The 16,457-nt window shown below is 43.0% G+C and overlaps 3 protein-coding genes across 4 annotated transcripts in view; 1 reads left to right on the forward strand and 2 right to left on the reverse strand.

Moving 5' to 3' along the window:
• The window catches only part of LOC113061327 (high affinity cAMP-specific and IBMX-insensitive 3',5'-cyclic phosphodiesterase 8A-like), a 16,924-nt gene extending 16,035 nt beyond the window's left edge, over positions 1 to 889 (reverse strand). For both annotated transcript variants that reach the window (XM_026230352.1, XM_026230351.1), the window contains exon 1: positions 1 to 889. This exon is cut by the window's left edge and continues 12 nt beyond it. In XM_026230352.1, the coding sequence (XP_026086137.1) occupies positions 1 to 84 (84 nt within the window). In that variant the 5' untranslated portion in view covers positions 85 to 889.
• Positions 890 to 2,047: 1,158 nt separating this feature from the next.
• Positions 2,048 to 5,814, reverse strand: LOC113061329 (glycine amidinotransferase, mitochondrial). The gene is made up of 9 exons (XM_026230354.1): positions 5,668 to 5,814; positions 4,657 to 4,872; positions 4,120 to 4,315; positions 3,752 to 3,942; positions 3,510 to 3,647; positions 3,261 to 3,425; positions 3,116 to 3,179; positions 2,463 to 2,579; positions 2,048 to 2,372 (listed from the first exon to the last, which is right to left on the reverse strand). The coding sequence occupies exons 1-9, from the start codon at positions 5,734 to 5,736 to the stop codon at positions 2,260 to 2,262; spliced, it is 1,269 nt and encodes a 422-aa protein (XP_026086139.1). The 5' UTR covers positions 5,737 to 5,814; the 3' UTR covers positions 2,048 to 2,259.
• Positions 5,815 to 10,332: 4,518 nt separating this feature from the next.
• Positions 10,333 to 16,155, forward strand: LOC113061328 (very long-chain acyl-CoA synthetase). Its single transcript, XM_026230353.1, has 10 exons — positions 10,333 to 10,976; positions 11,946 to 12,158; positions 12,588 to 12,746; positions 13,107 to 13,231; positions 13,965 to 14,159; positions 14,246 to 14,336; positions 14,764 to 14,962; positions 15,277 to 15,374; positions 15,453 to 15,583; positions 15,651 to 16,155. Exons 1-10 carry the CDS (start codon positions 10,508 to 10,510, stop codon positions 15,825 to 15,827), a joined length of 1,857 nt encoding a protein of 618 aa, XP_026086138.1. The 5' UTR covers positions 10,333 to 10,507; the 3' UTR covers positions 15,828 to 16,155.
• The last annotated feature ends 302 nt before the right edge of the window (positions 16,156 to 16,457 follow it).

Below are 16,457 nucleotides of genomic sequence, written 5' to 3' on the forward strand. Positions count from 1 at the left end.
GTGGCCCGGATGAGAGCAGTTCTGCGAGTCCTCGCTGTGATTAACCCGATCGGAGATGTGGATGCTGGAGGCGCAGCCCATCATTCACTGCGCGGATAGGAATGTTTCTCTCTCAGATCATCAGGAGATCGGATCTATCGAGTCTATCGATCAAACACAAACTCTGCTCATGTTGCTCTGCTCCCCCCGACCGACGCCGCGCTTCACTCGCGCCCGTTACTCCTCATCCTCACGGTCCGCTCACGAGCTTCGCCTCTTTTCTGGCGGATTTCAAGCTCCGGTTCGGTCCACGTCCATCTGCTCGTGCGCTTATTCTCCTTCGACCCGATCGCTCCGCGCGGCCTCTGTGTCTCTTCCCTCAGCCGCAGTCATCGGGAACCAACCGGCGCGTTTATTCCGCTCCCCATCAACAGGCTGAAATCTGTCCCGGACGCGCCGCGGGACGCGCGATCCGGCATTTATGACATCAAACGGGCCGTTAGATGAAACTCCGGAGCGGCGCGTCAACGCCAAAGCTGTATTAAACAGCAGCTGTCAATCAAGGGCCTACGATTCTGCCTCTCTTTCACGGTGACGGACGGAGAAAACCCACGGACGGCCGCCAGATAACAGAAGAAAAGGCGTTTGCGCGTCGCGAGTTTCCTGACGAAGAATAACCCGCGTTGAGAACAGCAGCGGCGCGAATGTGACAGCAGCAGATCCAATAAAAGCACGCGCACGGATTGACCTACAGCCTCGAATGACGTCAATGCAAATGAGCTGCATCGAGCCAACCAGAAGCCGCTTGCGCGCAGAGGGGCGGGGCTCGCGTGTGGAGGGACCTTTAAAGCGCAACGCGCCGCAGACGCGCAGGCAGAAAGGGTTAACTGAGGAAATCACAGCTGAACAGAACTTATCCTGTGAAGTAGAATGCCATACAAGTTTTTGTTGTTGTTGTTGTTTTTAAATAAGTGAATTGCTTTAGGTTGGTACAAAGTCTAAAAATATTAATTAGTTAATAAACATGACCCTCTTACCCCTGCGATAAATTTGTACTCAGTTATATCTATAGTTTTTTAACCTTTGCAGAACGTTTCTTGTATTTGCATTTCATTACCTAAAAATAAAAATATGGTCAGCATGATAGATGAAAACAAAACCCTTGCGGCTCAAGTGTGTGTCTCTGGGCCATAGATGCATCTTCAGCACTGTGCCATTATTTTAGAAAAAAGTGTTAAACATCTCAATACAGTTTTTTCTTTTTCTTTTTGAGTGCAAATGAAACATCAGCTACAGTTAAAAACATATGATCCGTATTATTCTGATGGGTGTTTATTACTTATGTTTTGGTGAAGTGAATCTGCTGTTATATTCAGATCAGTCAATGATTAACACACACACACACACACACACATAAATGAATCAAGTTTGCAGCTCAATAACACATGACTGCAGCACACTTTTCAACCAGCCTTCGTCACTAATATAAAACATGCTGAAATAATGGATTATGAAGGATTATGAATATGTAGAGTAGTAGTAGAGTAACAGCTGCTGTTCCTCTGGTGATCTGTAGCTCTTAAGTTCATAAAGCTTAAAGTCAGGCTGAATTCCAAGTGTATCTTTATTTGAATGGTTTGACCTGACACACAATCATGTGTTGATAAAGAGAGAATCACAGCACAAGCGCAACGCAAAACAATCAGCCAAGCGTCCGTGAACACGTCCATGTAAAGCAGCGCACAGCGTCCTGACTCCTGCTCTTGAACCACATCAGAGGCAGATGCTAGAAAACACTTCTGTGAAGGGAAAGTATATGCCACTACAATGCATACAGATATTTACATTTTCATGAAATGCTTACAAAATAGCTGAAATATGGCTATAAAAATACCTGAGTTTACAAATTAACACTTGGCACATCACATGTAGGGTAAAAAAGAAAATGATATAGAATTAAAATGCATTATATAAGAAGTCATTACAATTCAAAATATGCTATTTTTTTGTTTGTTTGTATGTTTTTTTTCTTTTCATTTTGGTAAATAGGAGGTAGAAACTCTTCTTCTGTGGTCGTGGTGGCGTGGGGGGGGGGGGGGCTCTGCCTGCTTCGCTGGAGTCAGTCCTAAAACAGCCGGCCAGAAATGCAGTTGTTATTGAGATCACTGAGGTTTCTATTCATCACGTTCATCTGTGGCGTTTGCAAAAGCCCTGACATGCACAGCGCTGTCAAACCATGCTGAAATCTGAGCTCAATAAGAACTGCGAGTCTCTGGCAGACTAGAGGAAGTAGGACTGGAGCGTCCCGCGGCGGCGCACGTCCGTCGTCCAGCAGTGGAAGCCTCCTCCCAGAGAGTTAGCGTGACGGATGCTGACTTTAATGGTGTTAATACCTGCAGGAGCAAACACAGAGCAGGTGAATGAGGAGTCACATCACAGCTGAAGATCAGCTCATCACAACAAGAGCCGAAAACAGCTCTCACCCAGATTCTCAAACATCTTCTGTATGGTCATCTCGTTAGCGTCCACCATCACACGCTTCTCGTCCAGCATCAAGACATTCATGGAGAGCCATTTGGATGACATCCACAACGGATGATCTGAGATTACAAAAATGCACATCTAGCCAAATATTTAACAGATGGACATTCATCTTCTACAAAGTCTGGGGAAATATGAAATATGCATTTATCAGAGCAGTGACTGAGTGACATACAACATGACTCTGGACAATTCAATGCACATAGATTTCATTTGAAATATCTTTTGATTCAAATTGTTCATTTTCATGTTGTAGTTGGAACATCTGATTACAATTTTAATATATTAGATGCTCGGGATCTGTGTCTGTGTACTGGAAGCTTCTGTCACCAAGAAAAAGTCCTTGTGTGTAAACACACTTGGCAATAAAGCTCTTTCTGACTTCTTCCAGAGATGTTCATTTTTGACTCAAGGAACACTGACTCAGTTTTGAGCTCTGTATCAATATAAAATAACAACGTTAAGCTTGTGTTTAAAGAGTTCGGTGCTCTGATAGGATTTAAGGTTGTGTTTTGACTGAATAGTTTAGGAGCATCCCACCAAACTCACGTCAGACCTCATGCGCTACAGTGAGACGCAGCACTCAGGTACTCACTGTCTGGAATAAGAGGAGTCGGAGGAGTCACCACAGTCCAGCCGGCCTTCTTAAACATCTCGATCTGCAGGAGAGAGTCACCATCAGGTGAGTGTGTGTCGCTGCAGTGCTACAGATCAACACTAGGGGGCAGCACAGCACTGACCTGCCTGCAGGGCCGATCCGGATTGGACAGCACCAGCCCCGGGCCGATGATGTTAAAGGTGGCATCGATGTGCATGGGGTTTGGGTCTTTGAAGGAGAGTATGTGGATCTTGTAGGTTGGGGCGAGGTGACGTCTCATCCACTCGATGCCCATGTAGTTTGTAACCTGTCAGTGAAAATGTGAGGAGCTGGAAGAGTTCTCAACACAAGCTGGAGCATTAGAGAGGAATGAGAGCGGATGTGTACTCACCTGACTCCTCTGTACAAAGATATCAGTGCCAGCTCTGATGAAGTCTGCAGCGTCGAAACACGGCTCGAACTCAGTGGTGACAAACTTCCCCTGAGCAGCCAGCTTATGTCTGTCCTCCACGGTGCGGATGGGGTACTCCTGCACACACACACACACACACACACACACACACACACACACACACTGTGAGTGCTGCAGTAGTGGTGTAGCATGCATCTGTTTACACCCGTGTCTGTTCACACCTGATCGTACAGCTGGTCACTCATGGTGGGTTTGGGTGCAGTGGTCCACTTGGCTCCTCGTCTGAAGTACTCCTTGATGAGGGGCCGATACGCACGGTACTCGAAGAACCGGGCTCTCCAGGCCATCGGGGCCTCGATGATCTCGTTCCCCACCACGATCAGGATATCTCTCGGCATCGCTGCATACATGCCTGAGCAGAAAACAGCTGCTGATATCAGTGTGTGTGTGTGTGTGTGTGTGTGAGAGAGTGTGTGTGTGTGTGTGTCAGTGTGTGTGTGTGCGGTCAGTGTGTGTGTGTCAGTGTGTGTGTGTGTGTATGTCAGTGTGTGTGTGTGTGTCAGTGTGTGTGTGTGCGGTCAGCTCTCACCGGTGGAGGTGAAGTCCGGGGTTTTATACTCCACTGACCAGTCGATGGGTTCCGGTCGTCTCACTGTGACTCCCTCATGCTGGAGTATATTGCACATTTCCTCGATTTCAGCGACTGCTTTCTTCACGTGGTCCTTCGGGAATGTGTGTCCCCCGTGCTGCTGGTAGAAGGGCCAGTATTTCTCATACGTGTTGGCCTGCACACACACACACACACACACACACACACATATCTGATCATATTAGTGCTCACACAAATGAACGATAATGCTGTTAATCTTAAGCACACTGCAGTTTTATTTTCTGATTCTTTAAATGAGAAGCTCTTTTTTAGGGTTTGTCATAACTTATGTCAGTGACGGATGTAATTTGAATCCTTAAAAAAAAACTCAAGACAGATCCCTAGACTAACTGCTAGTTGGTCAGACTCGTTCTTAACACACTGACTGTGTTCATTAAACTGTATTCTGTCTATATTTATGTCCTGCCGTTGAATCAGCAACAAAAGATGGTGTTTCGGTACATGAGGGTTGTGTACCTTGACCTCCACGGTGAACGGGGGGACGCAGGCGTTCTCGGCTCGCCCTACAATCACCTCCTCGAGCGGGTCCCACTCGTTGAACGCGCACACGGGGCAGTCCTCGGGCGCGTGCTCGGTTACCGGCTCGTCCACCGTGAGCGGGAGCTGCGCGGCGGCGGAACTCGAGGTGTTGCGGAACGCGCGCGACGCCCATCCCGACGCCACGCGACCCACCTGCGCGACACAGAACAAGAAACCAGAAAGAGCAATGCAATTAATGCAGGTGGGAATTATGGACGCCTAAATCAGCTGAATTATTAAAAGTTCAAAAGTTCTTTCCATGTTCTTTAATGAAATCTATTCTTGTCACTCAGAAATTGCTAGTAAATTACACGTGAAATTTTAGGTTTAAAATAGCACTTTCTTGGGAAAAAAAATATTCAAATAACCTGTTTTATTTACATTTTATAAATATATATTATTTACGCTTACAGTTCGTATAATCATTGTCAAAACATTTAAAAAAAGTAATGTTTTTTACACGCAGAATTTCAACAGATTACATTACGCCCTGAGAAAAAGCGATGTCAGGCTGTGATTCGCGCACTGCTTCAGGACTGAATGAGCGCGTGCAGAGAAGAGAAGGGGCAAGGGCTCGAGCTCGATCGCGAGATTATAACGCGCACAGTCAGATCCACAGCCCGAGCGCGCTCTTCATGAAAGTGTGAGGATCTGTGATCGCTACAGCTGTGCTGTCACTCACTCACAACACACGATCTCCAGCTCGGAGCCAATGCAACATTATCTTAGAACATGATTTACAGTAGATTAAAAGACGAATATGTTGTTTATAATCTCACTCCACCTGTAAAAGAGAATGCAGTTAAGAGTTTAACACTGCAAATCAATGTTTATGATCAAATCAATCAGCTGTCATAACTGTATGAGGTCCCTGTGGTCTGTAAACGCATTCCATAAGGATCTGCTCGCGCACATGTGGCTCTTTACTCTGAGACGCGCGAGACTCACCAGAGCCCCGATCAGATGAGCAGCTTCTGCTCCACGGCTCCCTCCTCTCAGGCATCGGACTCGCAGCATGGTGTTCTGGTTCTGGTTCTGGACTGGAGCTCTCAGGCATGCAGCAGCAGTTCTGATCCGGGAAAGTAGGAGAGGCGCCGCGGGGACGCGCTTTTATAGTGCGCGCGCAGATGGCAAGGGTCGCCGAGAGAAATTCTTGTAGCAACGTGACATGAGAGAAACTGCAGCAGGAGGAGAAGATCCCTGACAGCAGCACATTCTTATCACTACCGCGTCTGAAGCGGATTAAAATGACGCAACCGCGCTCGATTACATTCGCTACTGTAATTACTGTAGGCAGCTGCTGGGCAATAATAATAATAATAATAATGATAATAACAACATTCACTTTTACACGACGACCCTACCGCCCTCGAGGTAGGCTATAAGAAGCATTTATCAGATAGCTATAACAAGATAAAAAAGTAAAAATACGTAAAAGAATAATGTGTCTATATGCATAATTAAAGAATGCATATCAATATTCAATTCAAGTTCATTTGTATAGCGCTTTATATGATACAAATCGATGCAAAGCAGAAAATTACTTTTGTACAATATAGGCTAGCTAATCAGAGGTGACTGTCAGTTAATGAACATATAGCAGAAATGTACGGAAAATCAATTAAAGATGTAATCAAACAGCAATTATTATAGAATGCAATCAAACTTATAGTAAAATTTGGTAGATCTGTATGTTGTTTCAGAGTTGGGATCATCTGAGGTCCTATAAATATAAAGCAGATCACATGATGAAGAATCTACAGCAGAACTTCTCATCCCTGGCTCTCGAGATCCACTCTCCTGCAGTTTACCTCCAACCTTGATCAAACTCACCTGCCAGGAACTTTCTAGCCATCATGAAGACCTTTAGCTTGTTCGGATCTAAACTGGACCTCGAGGGCCAGGGTTGAGACGCCACACAGTCGAACCCTGAACCCGACCGCGAGCCAGTGCAGGATTCACTCCAGATCCTGGAGCCCAGTTTTGCACATGTTGAAATGTTTTTGTTGGTGTGCATTTGTTTTGGAGACCTCAGCTAGGAGCACATCGCAACTGCACATAAAAAATACAAATATATGTGTGTGTGTGTGTGTGTGTCATGTTTTGAGCTCAGAAAGAAAACAATTACCAGGTTTATATTTAATGTGCATCTCTTTGTCATCTGTGTAAAATGATCATTTAGAACAAGTGATCCTAAATGCTGACCAAGAGGGAAATGTTAGTAGTTTGGGGTCCAGACAGACTCGAAGAGGTTATTAGTGTTAAGAAGGTTATGAGCAACAGTAAACTACGTTATTCAATTAAACTAATAAAATACCAAAATAAAATGGTAAGATTTAAAGATTTAAATAAACTAACTGGACGGTATCGTGGTGGTGATCATATGCAAAACATTACTGCTTCACCAAACAAAGCTTAGTAAAACTTGACTGTCAGAAACCAGGACAAACACAGAGCTGATGTGGCAGACAAACTGCAAGATAATATTGAAATAACACATTTTGTCATCAATGAGAGAAAAACAAGACAAAAGATCAATGCAATCAATGGATTTTCTTGAAACTGATGGTACGAGAGGAAAACCAGAGCATTGTACTTTTAGATTGAAAAGCATGAGAGCATTGAGACACAAGCATGCCGTTAATAAAACAATCTCTAAAATATGTCTTTTGTTATGTGCAGTGGGACACTCAACAAATGAATGAATGTAAACCGCTGGAGTAGAGTTCAAGAGTCTGATTGAGTCGATGTGTGTATTGAGCTGAACCCTGGACTCATGAATGAGCTTCAGTCCTCCAGCCCTTGGCCAGAGTTCACACGCTCTTTGACTAATAACTGTTCCATCTAAAGAGAAGGCCTACATTAGAGTAATTAGGGAATCCACGTCCACAGTTACTCCAAAGAGATCAACACGGATGAGTCCTCCAGAGAAAGATCAAATCATTATATCAGTGAACATATAACAGCTGTAAAAGTAACATACAAACACATCAGACCACAGTTTTAAATGAATATGCTAATCAAAGCACCCTGTCCCACACGGCCATTCTGAGCAAACAGCTGAAATCACTAACTTCATTAAATAAATGCATGTCTGTATGTTACAGCAGTATAATAATTAGTCGTCACTATACGTCTATAGTGCATGTTTCAAAGCAGCTTCACATGAATAAACAGAAAAATAACAGAAGTGATGCAAACCTCATCAAATATGGGAGAAATGCGGATTCTGCTGTAATGCAGCTCTAAACAAGAAAGAGTCATTTTTCAGATCAATTCAGTGTTGAAACAAGTCCATTTGAGCTAGAACCGTCTCTACAGAAGACAATAGTGTCCAGATAAAGTTTGTTCTCATCTGACAGTGCAGTAAAATCAATAATCTTACTAAATATACATATTAGTCAGGGCAGAGTACAGAAGTGCTGTATTTACACACCGAGCACGACTGCCGCTCATCAAACTGCAAACACTGAAGAAGTAGGACACTCAGTGAATTCAGCTGAATGAGTATTCATGTTCTTGAGATATTGGACATTTGTACAGTGTGTGTAAAGTAGTGTTTCCAGTCAGAGAATAAAGCTGAATGTACAGCTATAAACCGTGTTTGAGAACTCGAGATCTAAGTCACCTATTTTCTAAACCACATGCAGAATGCTATCGGTGCGTGGCTCCTCCCCCTCTCTATCACTGTAACCTTGAGAAGTTCAAATCTGTCCCATTCTAGCACCTCAAACACACAGCTGGCCCGCAGGACTGTCTACCGCAGTGCATGCTGGGAAACAGGCCTCTGTAAACATGTCTTTCCACTCATACATCTGCTGTGAGCGTGTGGGAGCGGGATGTCACAATTATTGGCTGAATGAAACTCGGCATGTATTTCGATAGCAAGAGGTCATTGAGTTTTATTTTTCAGCCGGAGTAAAACAGCTGCTATCAGGAGTCCCTCGAAGAACTGATAGCGACGCTTGTCTTGACACGCTCTCGAAATGATGCAACAGCTCTGTGAATCCACCACAGTTCTGGCACTGGATCAAACTGCTTATATAAAGCCAAATCCTGTCAATGTTTATGTGAAAACAAACAGCCATACAGTGGTCATTAACTATATTTGACATCATGCACACTAAATATCAGTTTCAGAAGACTGACTTTTACAGAGTTAAAGGCTCTCAACTGATCGACTGTCACTGTGCTCCGAGTAAGTCCAGCATTGATAAGAGTTCCTCCAACAGACTAACACAACTCAACAGCTTGTAATCTGCACTGGATTCTGTGTTTTGTCCTGATTAACTAACTATAGCGTGATCATTCAAGCACACAGTGAGAAGCAGCACATCATCGGTCAGTTTTGATGAACAGAACAGTCCTTCACTAAACTAGTCTGTCATTTCATTTTACTACATTTGTAGACAAACTGCAAAACATGAGCCTTGTTGCTTTTTAATGAATCAGTTCAAAGACTCACTCATCCGTCGCCACTGTCTGGTGTAATATACCGTGTAATAGCTAATAAACGAATCAGTGAACTAATCATTCTGTTCTTGAGATGAATCAGTAACAACACACCAATTCCAGAAGAAAACCTTAATTGAGGTTCAACAAATAAAAAACAGATGCAATATGGATAAACAAATGATAAAGCTTGGCTTATTGAATATCAGATCCCTTTCTATGAAAACACTTTTTGTAAATAATATGATAACTGATCATAATATAGATGTGCTCTGTTTGACAGAAACCTGGCTAAAACCTGATGATTACATTATTTTAAATGAGTCCACCCCCCAAAATTACTGTTATAAACATGAGCCACGTCTAAAAGGCAAAGGGGGAGGTGTTGCTTCAATTTATAACAACGTTTACAGGATTTCTCAGAGGGCAGGCTTCAAGTATAACTCGTTTGAAGTAATGGTGCTTCATATAACATTATCCAGAGAAACCAATGTTAATGATAAATCCCCTGTTATGTTTGTACTGGCTACTGTATACAGGCCACCAGGGCACCATACAGACTTTATTAAAGAGTTTGGTGATTTTACATCCGAGTTAGTTCTGGCTGCAGATAAAGTTTTAATAGTTGGTGATTTTAATATCCATGTTGATAATGAAAAAGATGCATTGGGATCAGCATTTATAGACATTCTGAACTCTATTGGTGTTAGACAACATGTTTCAGGACCTACTCATTGTCGAAATCATACTCTAGATTTAATACTGTCACATGGAATTGATGTTGATAGTGTTGAAATTATTCAGCCAAGTGATGATATCTCAGATCATTATTTAGTTCTGTGTAAACTTCATATAGACAAAATTGTAAATTCTAGTTCTTGTTACAAGTATCGAAGAACCATCACTTCTACCACAAAAGACTGCTTTTTAAGTTTCTTCCTGATGTATCCGAATTCCTTAGCATATCCAAAACCTCAGAACAACTTGAACAGAACAACCTTGTAACAGAAACTATAAACACTGATGCTTACATATTCAATATCGCACCGTCAGAGTGTGAAATTCGAGACATATTGAAAACATATTTTAATAAAATGCAACGACTTATAATGTAAACAATAACAAAACGTCACGATTATTGTAAGCCAGCAGCTGTTTTCGTTTTTTTGGTGCATGTTGAAGACCAGAACCGAACAGATTTGCGCTCATAATCGCGTCCGTCTCGCTCCGCCTTCAGCAGAACAGAAACAAAGAGCGTGGAGCTGCTGCACTCTTCAGCTCGAGCTCTGATCTGATCTTGTTCGGTTTGTTAAAGTCGCGCATCATCGAGTGAAAGATGTTGTTTCTGTCGCTGCTGCTGATCATCGGTCCTCTTGTTCTCACGGTGTTTTTCCCGTATTTCTGGACAGATCTTGTATATCACACAGACCTGTTGCGCATTTTACTCAAGTTCGTGTCCCGCAGAAGAAGGCGACCCCTGTTTTTGGCTTTGGACCGGTTTTTGGAGCAAGTCGAAACGCGCCCGAACAAGGCGTTTATCGTTTTCGAGAATAAACGGTACTCGTTTAAAGACGCAGACCGAGAGAGCAACCGAATAGCAAACGCGTTACGGGTCGCGTCGGTTCTACGTCCGGGGGACACGGTGGTTCTGTTCATGCAGAACGAGCCTGCGTTCATCTTCTGCTGGCTCGCGCTGGCCAAGCTCGGCTGCGCATGCGCACTCCTCAACAGCAGCATCCGCGCGCGGAGCCTGATCGCGTGCGCGCGCTGCTGCCGAGGCGCCACCGTCCTGATCGCGTCCGAAGGTGAGAAACAAACAAACAAACAAATAAACAAACAGCCTCCATAAACTAAGAAGAGAGCTGGGCTCAGTGTAGCTATCAATAGTTCAGACTTACTTAGATTTGAGGTTTACTCTTCTGTGTGTTCTTAAGAATGTTTTAATCATTTTGGACTATTAATGCAAACAACCTAAATTAAGTAAAAATTTAAAAATTTATTAGGTTTGTTAATATTCTACTCTCATTTTACACTAGGTGCAAAAAGTATTCAAACCCAGGACCTTAATGACAAAAATGATTCCCAGTAAAGCAGTAATATTTAATCATATAGTGCCTTTTAAGCATAAATCATGCATTCTTCGTTAAAAGGCTTTCATTCTGTTAACAAGTATTCAGATTTTTGCTATTTTGAAAATTGTGAACTATTTTCCACCTGATGACAGCACTATCTCAGACTATAGCTAATGAAGCTAACCCTCACTTTCCCCTGTTTTCTGCTCATGCTGAGAAATAAAGACTACAACTCTATCCAAGACTGTAATAATCAAATAAATAAATGAATAAATAAAATATGCTTAGCATTTAGTATATGGAAAATAATAGATTTTTGTACCTGCAATGGCATTATGTAAACAAACAGGCATTTAAAGGGTTATTACAGTCCTGAGAATGAATTCATTTTGATCGTTATGATCGAGTCTGCTGCTGGTGAAACCATCTGTGCTAGTGAAAGCAGCAAAAAAAGGATCTCTGTGTAACTTTCTGAAACCGACACAAAAGGGTTAAGAGCAATAGGAGTTCCCATATACCCTAACCCATACATGGAAGATTCCACAGAACCAAGATACTGCTCAAATAGTTACTAGAGTTATTGTTATTAAATGATAAGGATAGCTGTATTGGTGTGTTGTGATGTGTGTGTGTGTGTGTGTGTGTGTGTGTGTGTGTGTGTGTGTGTGTGTGTGTGTGATGGTGGGGTTGTGCTCATCTCAGAGCTGCAGGGAGCCGTGGAGGAGGTGTATGAAGACCTCGTGCAGGAGGGACTGACCACGATCTTCATCACGGCTGAAGAGCTCCGATCATCATCAATGAAGAGTTTGATCCGAGCGGCGCAGGAATCCTCAGACGCTGATGTTCCTCAGACGCTCAGAGCAGACGTGTCCTTCACATCTCCGGCCGTCTACATCTACACGTCTGGAACCACAGGTGTTCTTCCGCTTCCATCATATTTTCATTTTAATGTCAGTTCAAGGGTCTATATAGTTTTTATTCACTTTTACTTCAGTTTCAGCTATTTCAGTACAAGTTCAACTAAATTAAATTGAGAAATATTTTTGAGGTAACTAGCTGAAATAAAAAGAGTTTTAGTTTTTTCAATTTTATTTCAATTAACAAACAATGTCTTCTCCATGGTTTAAGTTTAAGAGACAGTAATGCTGCTGCTACAGAGAAACACAGAGAACATTTGCTTGTTTTCAAACTGGAGGATGAATCAGAAGTATTTGATGTGTTTTCATCATCTGATTTGTAGTGGAAGCAGAATCTGTAAGCAGTGACTGGAAAATAAAGGAGTGTGAAGGGGTTAATAATCCTCTGTCTGGCAGTAACTGGTGTGTGTGTGTGTGTGTGTTTCAGGTCTTCCTAAAGCAGCAGTGATCACTCAAACACGTCTCCTCGCTGCTCTCGCTGTGCTGGCGTCAAACGGTGTAACAGATTCTGATGTGATTTACGTCACTCTTCCTTTATATCACACTGCAGGCTTCCTCGTGGGCTTCATGGGCTCCATAGAGACAGGTGTGTGTGTGAGAGAGAGAGTGTGTGTGTGTGTGTGAGAGAGAGTGAGTGGGTGTGTGAAAGAGTGTGTGTGTGTGTGTGTGTGTGTGTGTGTGTGTGTGTGTGTGTGTGTGAGTAAGTGCTTCATAACTGTGATCAGGAGCTCAGAGCATAATTTCCTCTCTCTCCTGTGAAAGAGCTCTTTGTGTTTGACTGTAAAGCAGCAGAAATTCACAGGAATGTTCCTCTTTAACCGGGTTAAAGGTCGAGTCACTCTCACACTCAAGCACACACACAGATCTTCATGTCATATTCTCTTATTGCTGTTCACACCACAGTCCTGTTCTGGATCAGAATAATCCCAGTTTCTCTCATTCTCAGGTTCTACTATAATTTTGCGGCGGAAGTTCTCTGCGTCTCAGTTCTGGGACGAGTGTCGGGCTCATAATGTGACTGTGATTCAGTACATCGGCGAGGTTCTGCGTTATCTGTGTAACACACCGCAGGTACAGATCATCAACACACACCTGACAAATACAGTTCCAGCTTCAGTGTGTGATAGTGAGTGTTGGTTTACATCCGTGTATCGTAAGAGTCCATTAGATTACAGTGTTTATGTCAGCTGACTGTGAAACACTGAGCAGATTTAGAGAGCTGGCAGCTCAGCGTGGTCACTGAGGCCGTGTGTGTGTGTGTGTGTGTGTGTGTGTCATACAGCTGTTACTCTCTGAAAACTGATCCCAGCACAGCTGGTTGGTTTAAATAGCTCTAACTCTTCCTAGCAGGAGGAGCCGGCGTGTCGCTCTCTCTTCTCAGGAGAGTCACACACTTGTTTGCGATCAGATGTCAGGTTTGGGTGTTTTATTTCCTGACCATTGAGGTTTCGCAGGTAAATTGTAAATATTCTTACTTTGGTCATTGAAACCGGATCCTGAAAACCACATGCGCTCATATGACTGAGCCATCAGCCAATCAGAGCGTCCGTTAATCTCGGAATAGCTGCTGGCCTTTACTTGGAATACTGCAGTGAAAGTGATCTCCTGAATGCATCACGACACGAGGAGATCACGTTTTATTCCAAGTTTCGCTGTGCACTGAACTGTAAATTCCCGCACAAGTGTTTCCACTCATCCGAGTGCAGGAATCACATCATCTATAAATTGTTATTGATCTGAGCGGTTCTCAGTAACACACAGATGTTAGCTCTAGTGTTGTTAGTGATTCACTGGTGTTTTCTAGAGAGCGAGCGATAAGGAGCACGCCGTGCGTTTGGCCGTCGGGAACGGGCTCCGCTCAGACGTATGGAGGGAATTCCTCAAGCGCTTCGGTCACATTCAAGTCCGGGAGTTTTACGCCTCCACAGAGGGAAATGTGGGTTTCGTGAACTACGCTGGAAAGATCGGCGCTGTTGGACGGGTCAGCTTTCTGCACAAGGTAAGGCTGTACGACTGGAACCACGTGACTCTCTGTCCTTCCGCTGAAAGCTCTGATTGTCAGTGTGTTTTTCTCTTGTTGCACAGAAACTGTTTCCCTATACTCTCATTCAGTACGACACAGAGCATGACGAGCCGGTGAGAAACTCCAGAGGTCTGTGTGTCCAGGTGCCTAAAGGTCAGAGGTCACACATAAACATGAAACACACTCGACCCTCTGTAGAGTCCCATATAAAGAAGAGCACTTCATGTTACAAACCACCTAGACTTTATTGGTACTGACAGACTGAGCTCTTCAAACCATCCCTCTGAAGACCCAAAGTCCTCACATCATATTAAAAGGAAACATCAGATTATTTTTAGATACGTCAGCTTCACTAGTTGTTGCTGATTAAACTAGACAAATATGATTTTAATATTTAACTTTTTTGACATTTGACAAATCAGTTTAAACCTTTGATCTGGATGTTTCTTTAATCTGATCATGTTCTTAAATTGTCCCTTAAAGTCTCTTTAACACTGAATTAGCTTCTGTGTGTGTGTGTGTGTGTGTGTGTGTCTGTGTGTGTGTGTGTGTGTCTGTGTGTCCTGATGTGTTTCTCCAGGGCAGACCGGGCTGCTGGTGTCCAAGATTACAGAAATTGCTCCTTTTGTTGGTTATGCACAAAATGAGCAGCAAACAGAAAAGAAGAGGCTGCGTCATGTTTTAAAGCACGGTGATGTCTATTTCAACAGCGGTGATCTGCTAAAGATCGATCATGACAACTTCATCTACTTCCAGGATCGAGTGGGAGACACATTCAGGTATTTCCTTAACATCATGCTGTCAGAGATCAGATTAAGTGAATCTGCGAGGTGATTGGTGGAGGCTGAAGTGAATCTGCGAGGTGATTGGTGGAGGCTGGAGTGAATCTGCGAGGTGATTGGTGGAGGCTGAAGTGAATCTGCGAGGTGATTGGTGGAGGCTGGAGTGAATCTGCGAGGTGATTGGTGGAGGCTGAAGTGAATCTGTGAGGTGATTGGTGGAGGCTGAAGTGAATCTGCGAGGTGATTGGTGGAGGCTGGAGTGAATCTGCGAGGTGATTGGTGGAGGCTGAAGTGAATGTGAATCTGTGCAGATGGAAGGGAGAGAATGTGGCCACCACTGAAGTCTCTGACATCATCAGCTTGCTTGACTTTGTAGAAGAGGCAAACGTCTACGGAGTTCGAGTTCCAGGTTTGCTATAGCAACGTTTACTCTGAATGTCTTTCCTCACGTGTGACATCACTGACATTCCTTTATATGTTTGTGAAGGTCACGAGGGACGGATAGGAATGGCTGCAGTAAAATTGATGGACGGAATGGAGTTTGAGTGCAAAAAAACATTTGACCACGTCTGCAGGTTCCTGCCTGTTTACGCTCGACCTCGTTTTATACGCATTCAGGTAAAATTGATGATAAACCAGTTAGCACTAGTCTCCTGCACACACATGATGTGTTGTTTCTCTCCAGAGCACAATGGACGTCACCGCCACATTTAAACAGCTGAAGCTGAAGTTGGTGGAGGCCGGATTCAATCCCAGCATGACGACTGATTCGCTGTACTTCCTGTGTGAGCGTGAGAGGACGTACATCTCACTGACCCCCTTCATTTACCAGCAAATCCTGTCTCACAGCATCAAACTCTGACTTCTCTCTCCTGTGCTAGTATTACTATTGTTGTTTAGCTGAACTATCTCAAAAATATTTTACTGAAGTATTAAAGAGGCACTGATTCCGCTTTTTAAAAAACCTGATCAGTATCACATTTTGCTAACCAAGTCATGTATATTTGTGCTGAGCTGTTACATTTGTTGCCCTTTACGAAGCTTGTGTCAACAACATTTCAACATGGAGTCTATTAAATCCATGTGATCTATGATTCTTGAAGATTTTCCTTATTCTAGTATGTAATAATGTTTGTTTTTAACTATTTTACTGGTTAAAATAGATATTGCATTAAAGTTTTTTTTATGAATCAATGTTTGGTTTATTTTGTTTATTTTAGTGCTAATACACCTAACTGATTTAATTACTTTTACAATTACTTTTATTTCTGTTAGATAAAATAAGTGGGATTTTGATATAGAACTGTTCACCACAGTTAGCCGATCTGACAGACAGTTCGAGTCACTAGAGAATAGCTCAAAAGTCCGTTTTGCCATTTAAATTCATCCATTTCACAAGGGCAATGAAAAATAAGATATGCTGAGAAAGATGTTATTTGTGAGCAAAAAACAAGGCTCTAAGTGTGCTAACACAAAATAAGATATAATAATC

Source organism: Carassius auratus, chromosome 43 (genome assembly GCF_003368295.1).
Source record: "Carassius auratus strain Wakin chromosome 43, ASM336829v1, whole genome shotgun sequence".
NCBI classification, from domain to species: Eukaryota; Metazoa; Chordata; class Actinopteri; order Cypriniformes; family Cyprinidae; genus Carassius; species Carassius auratus.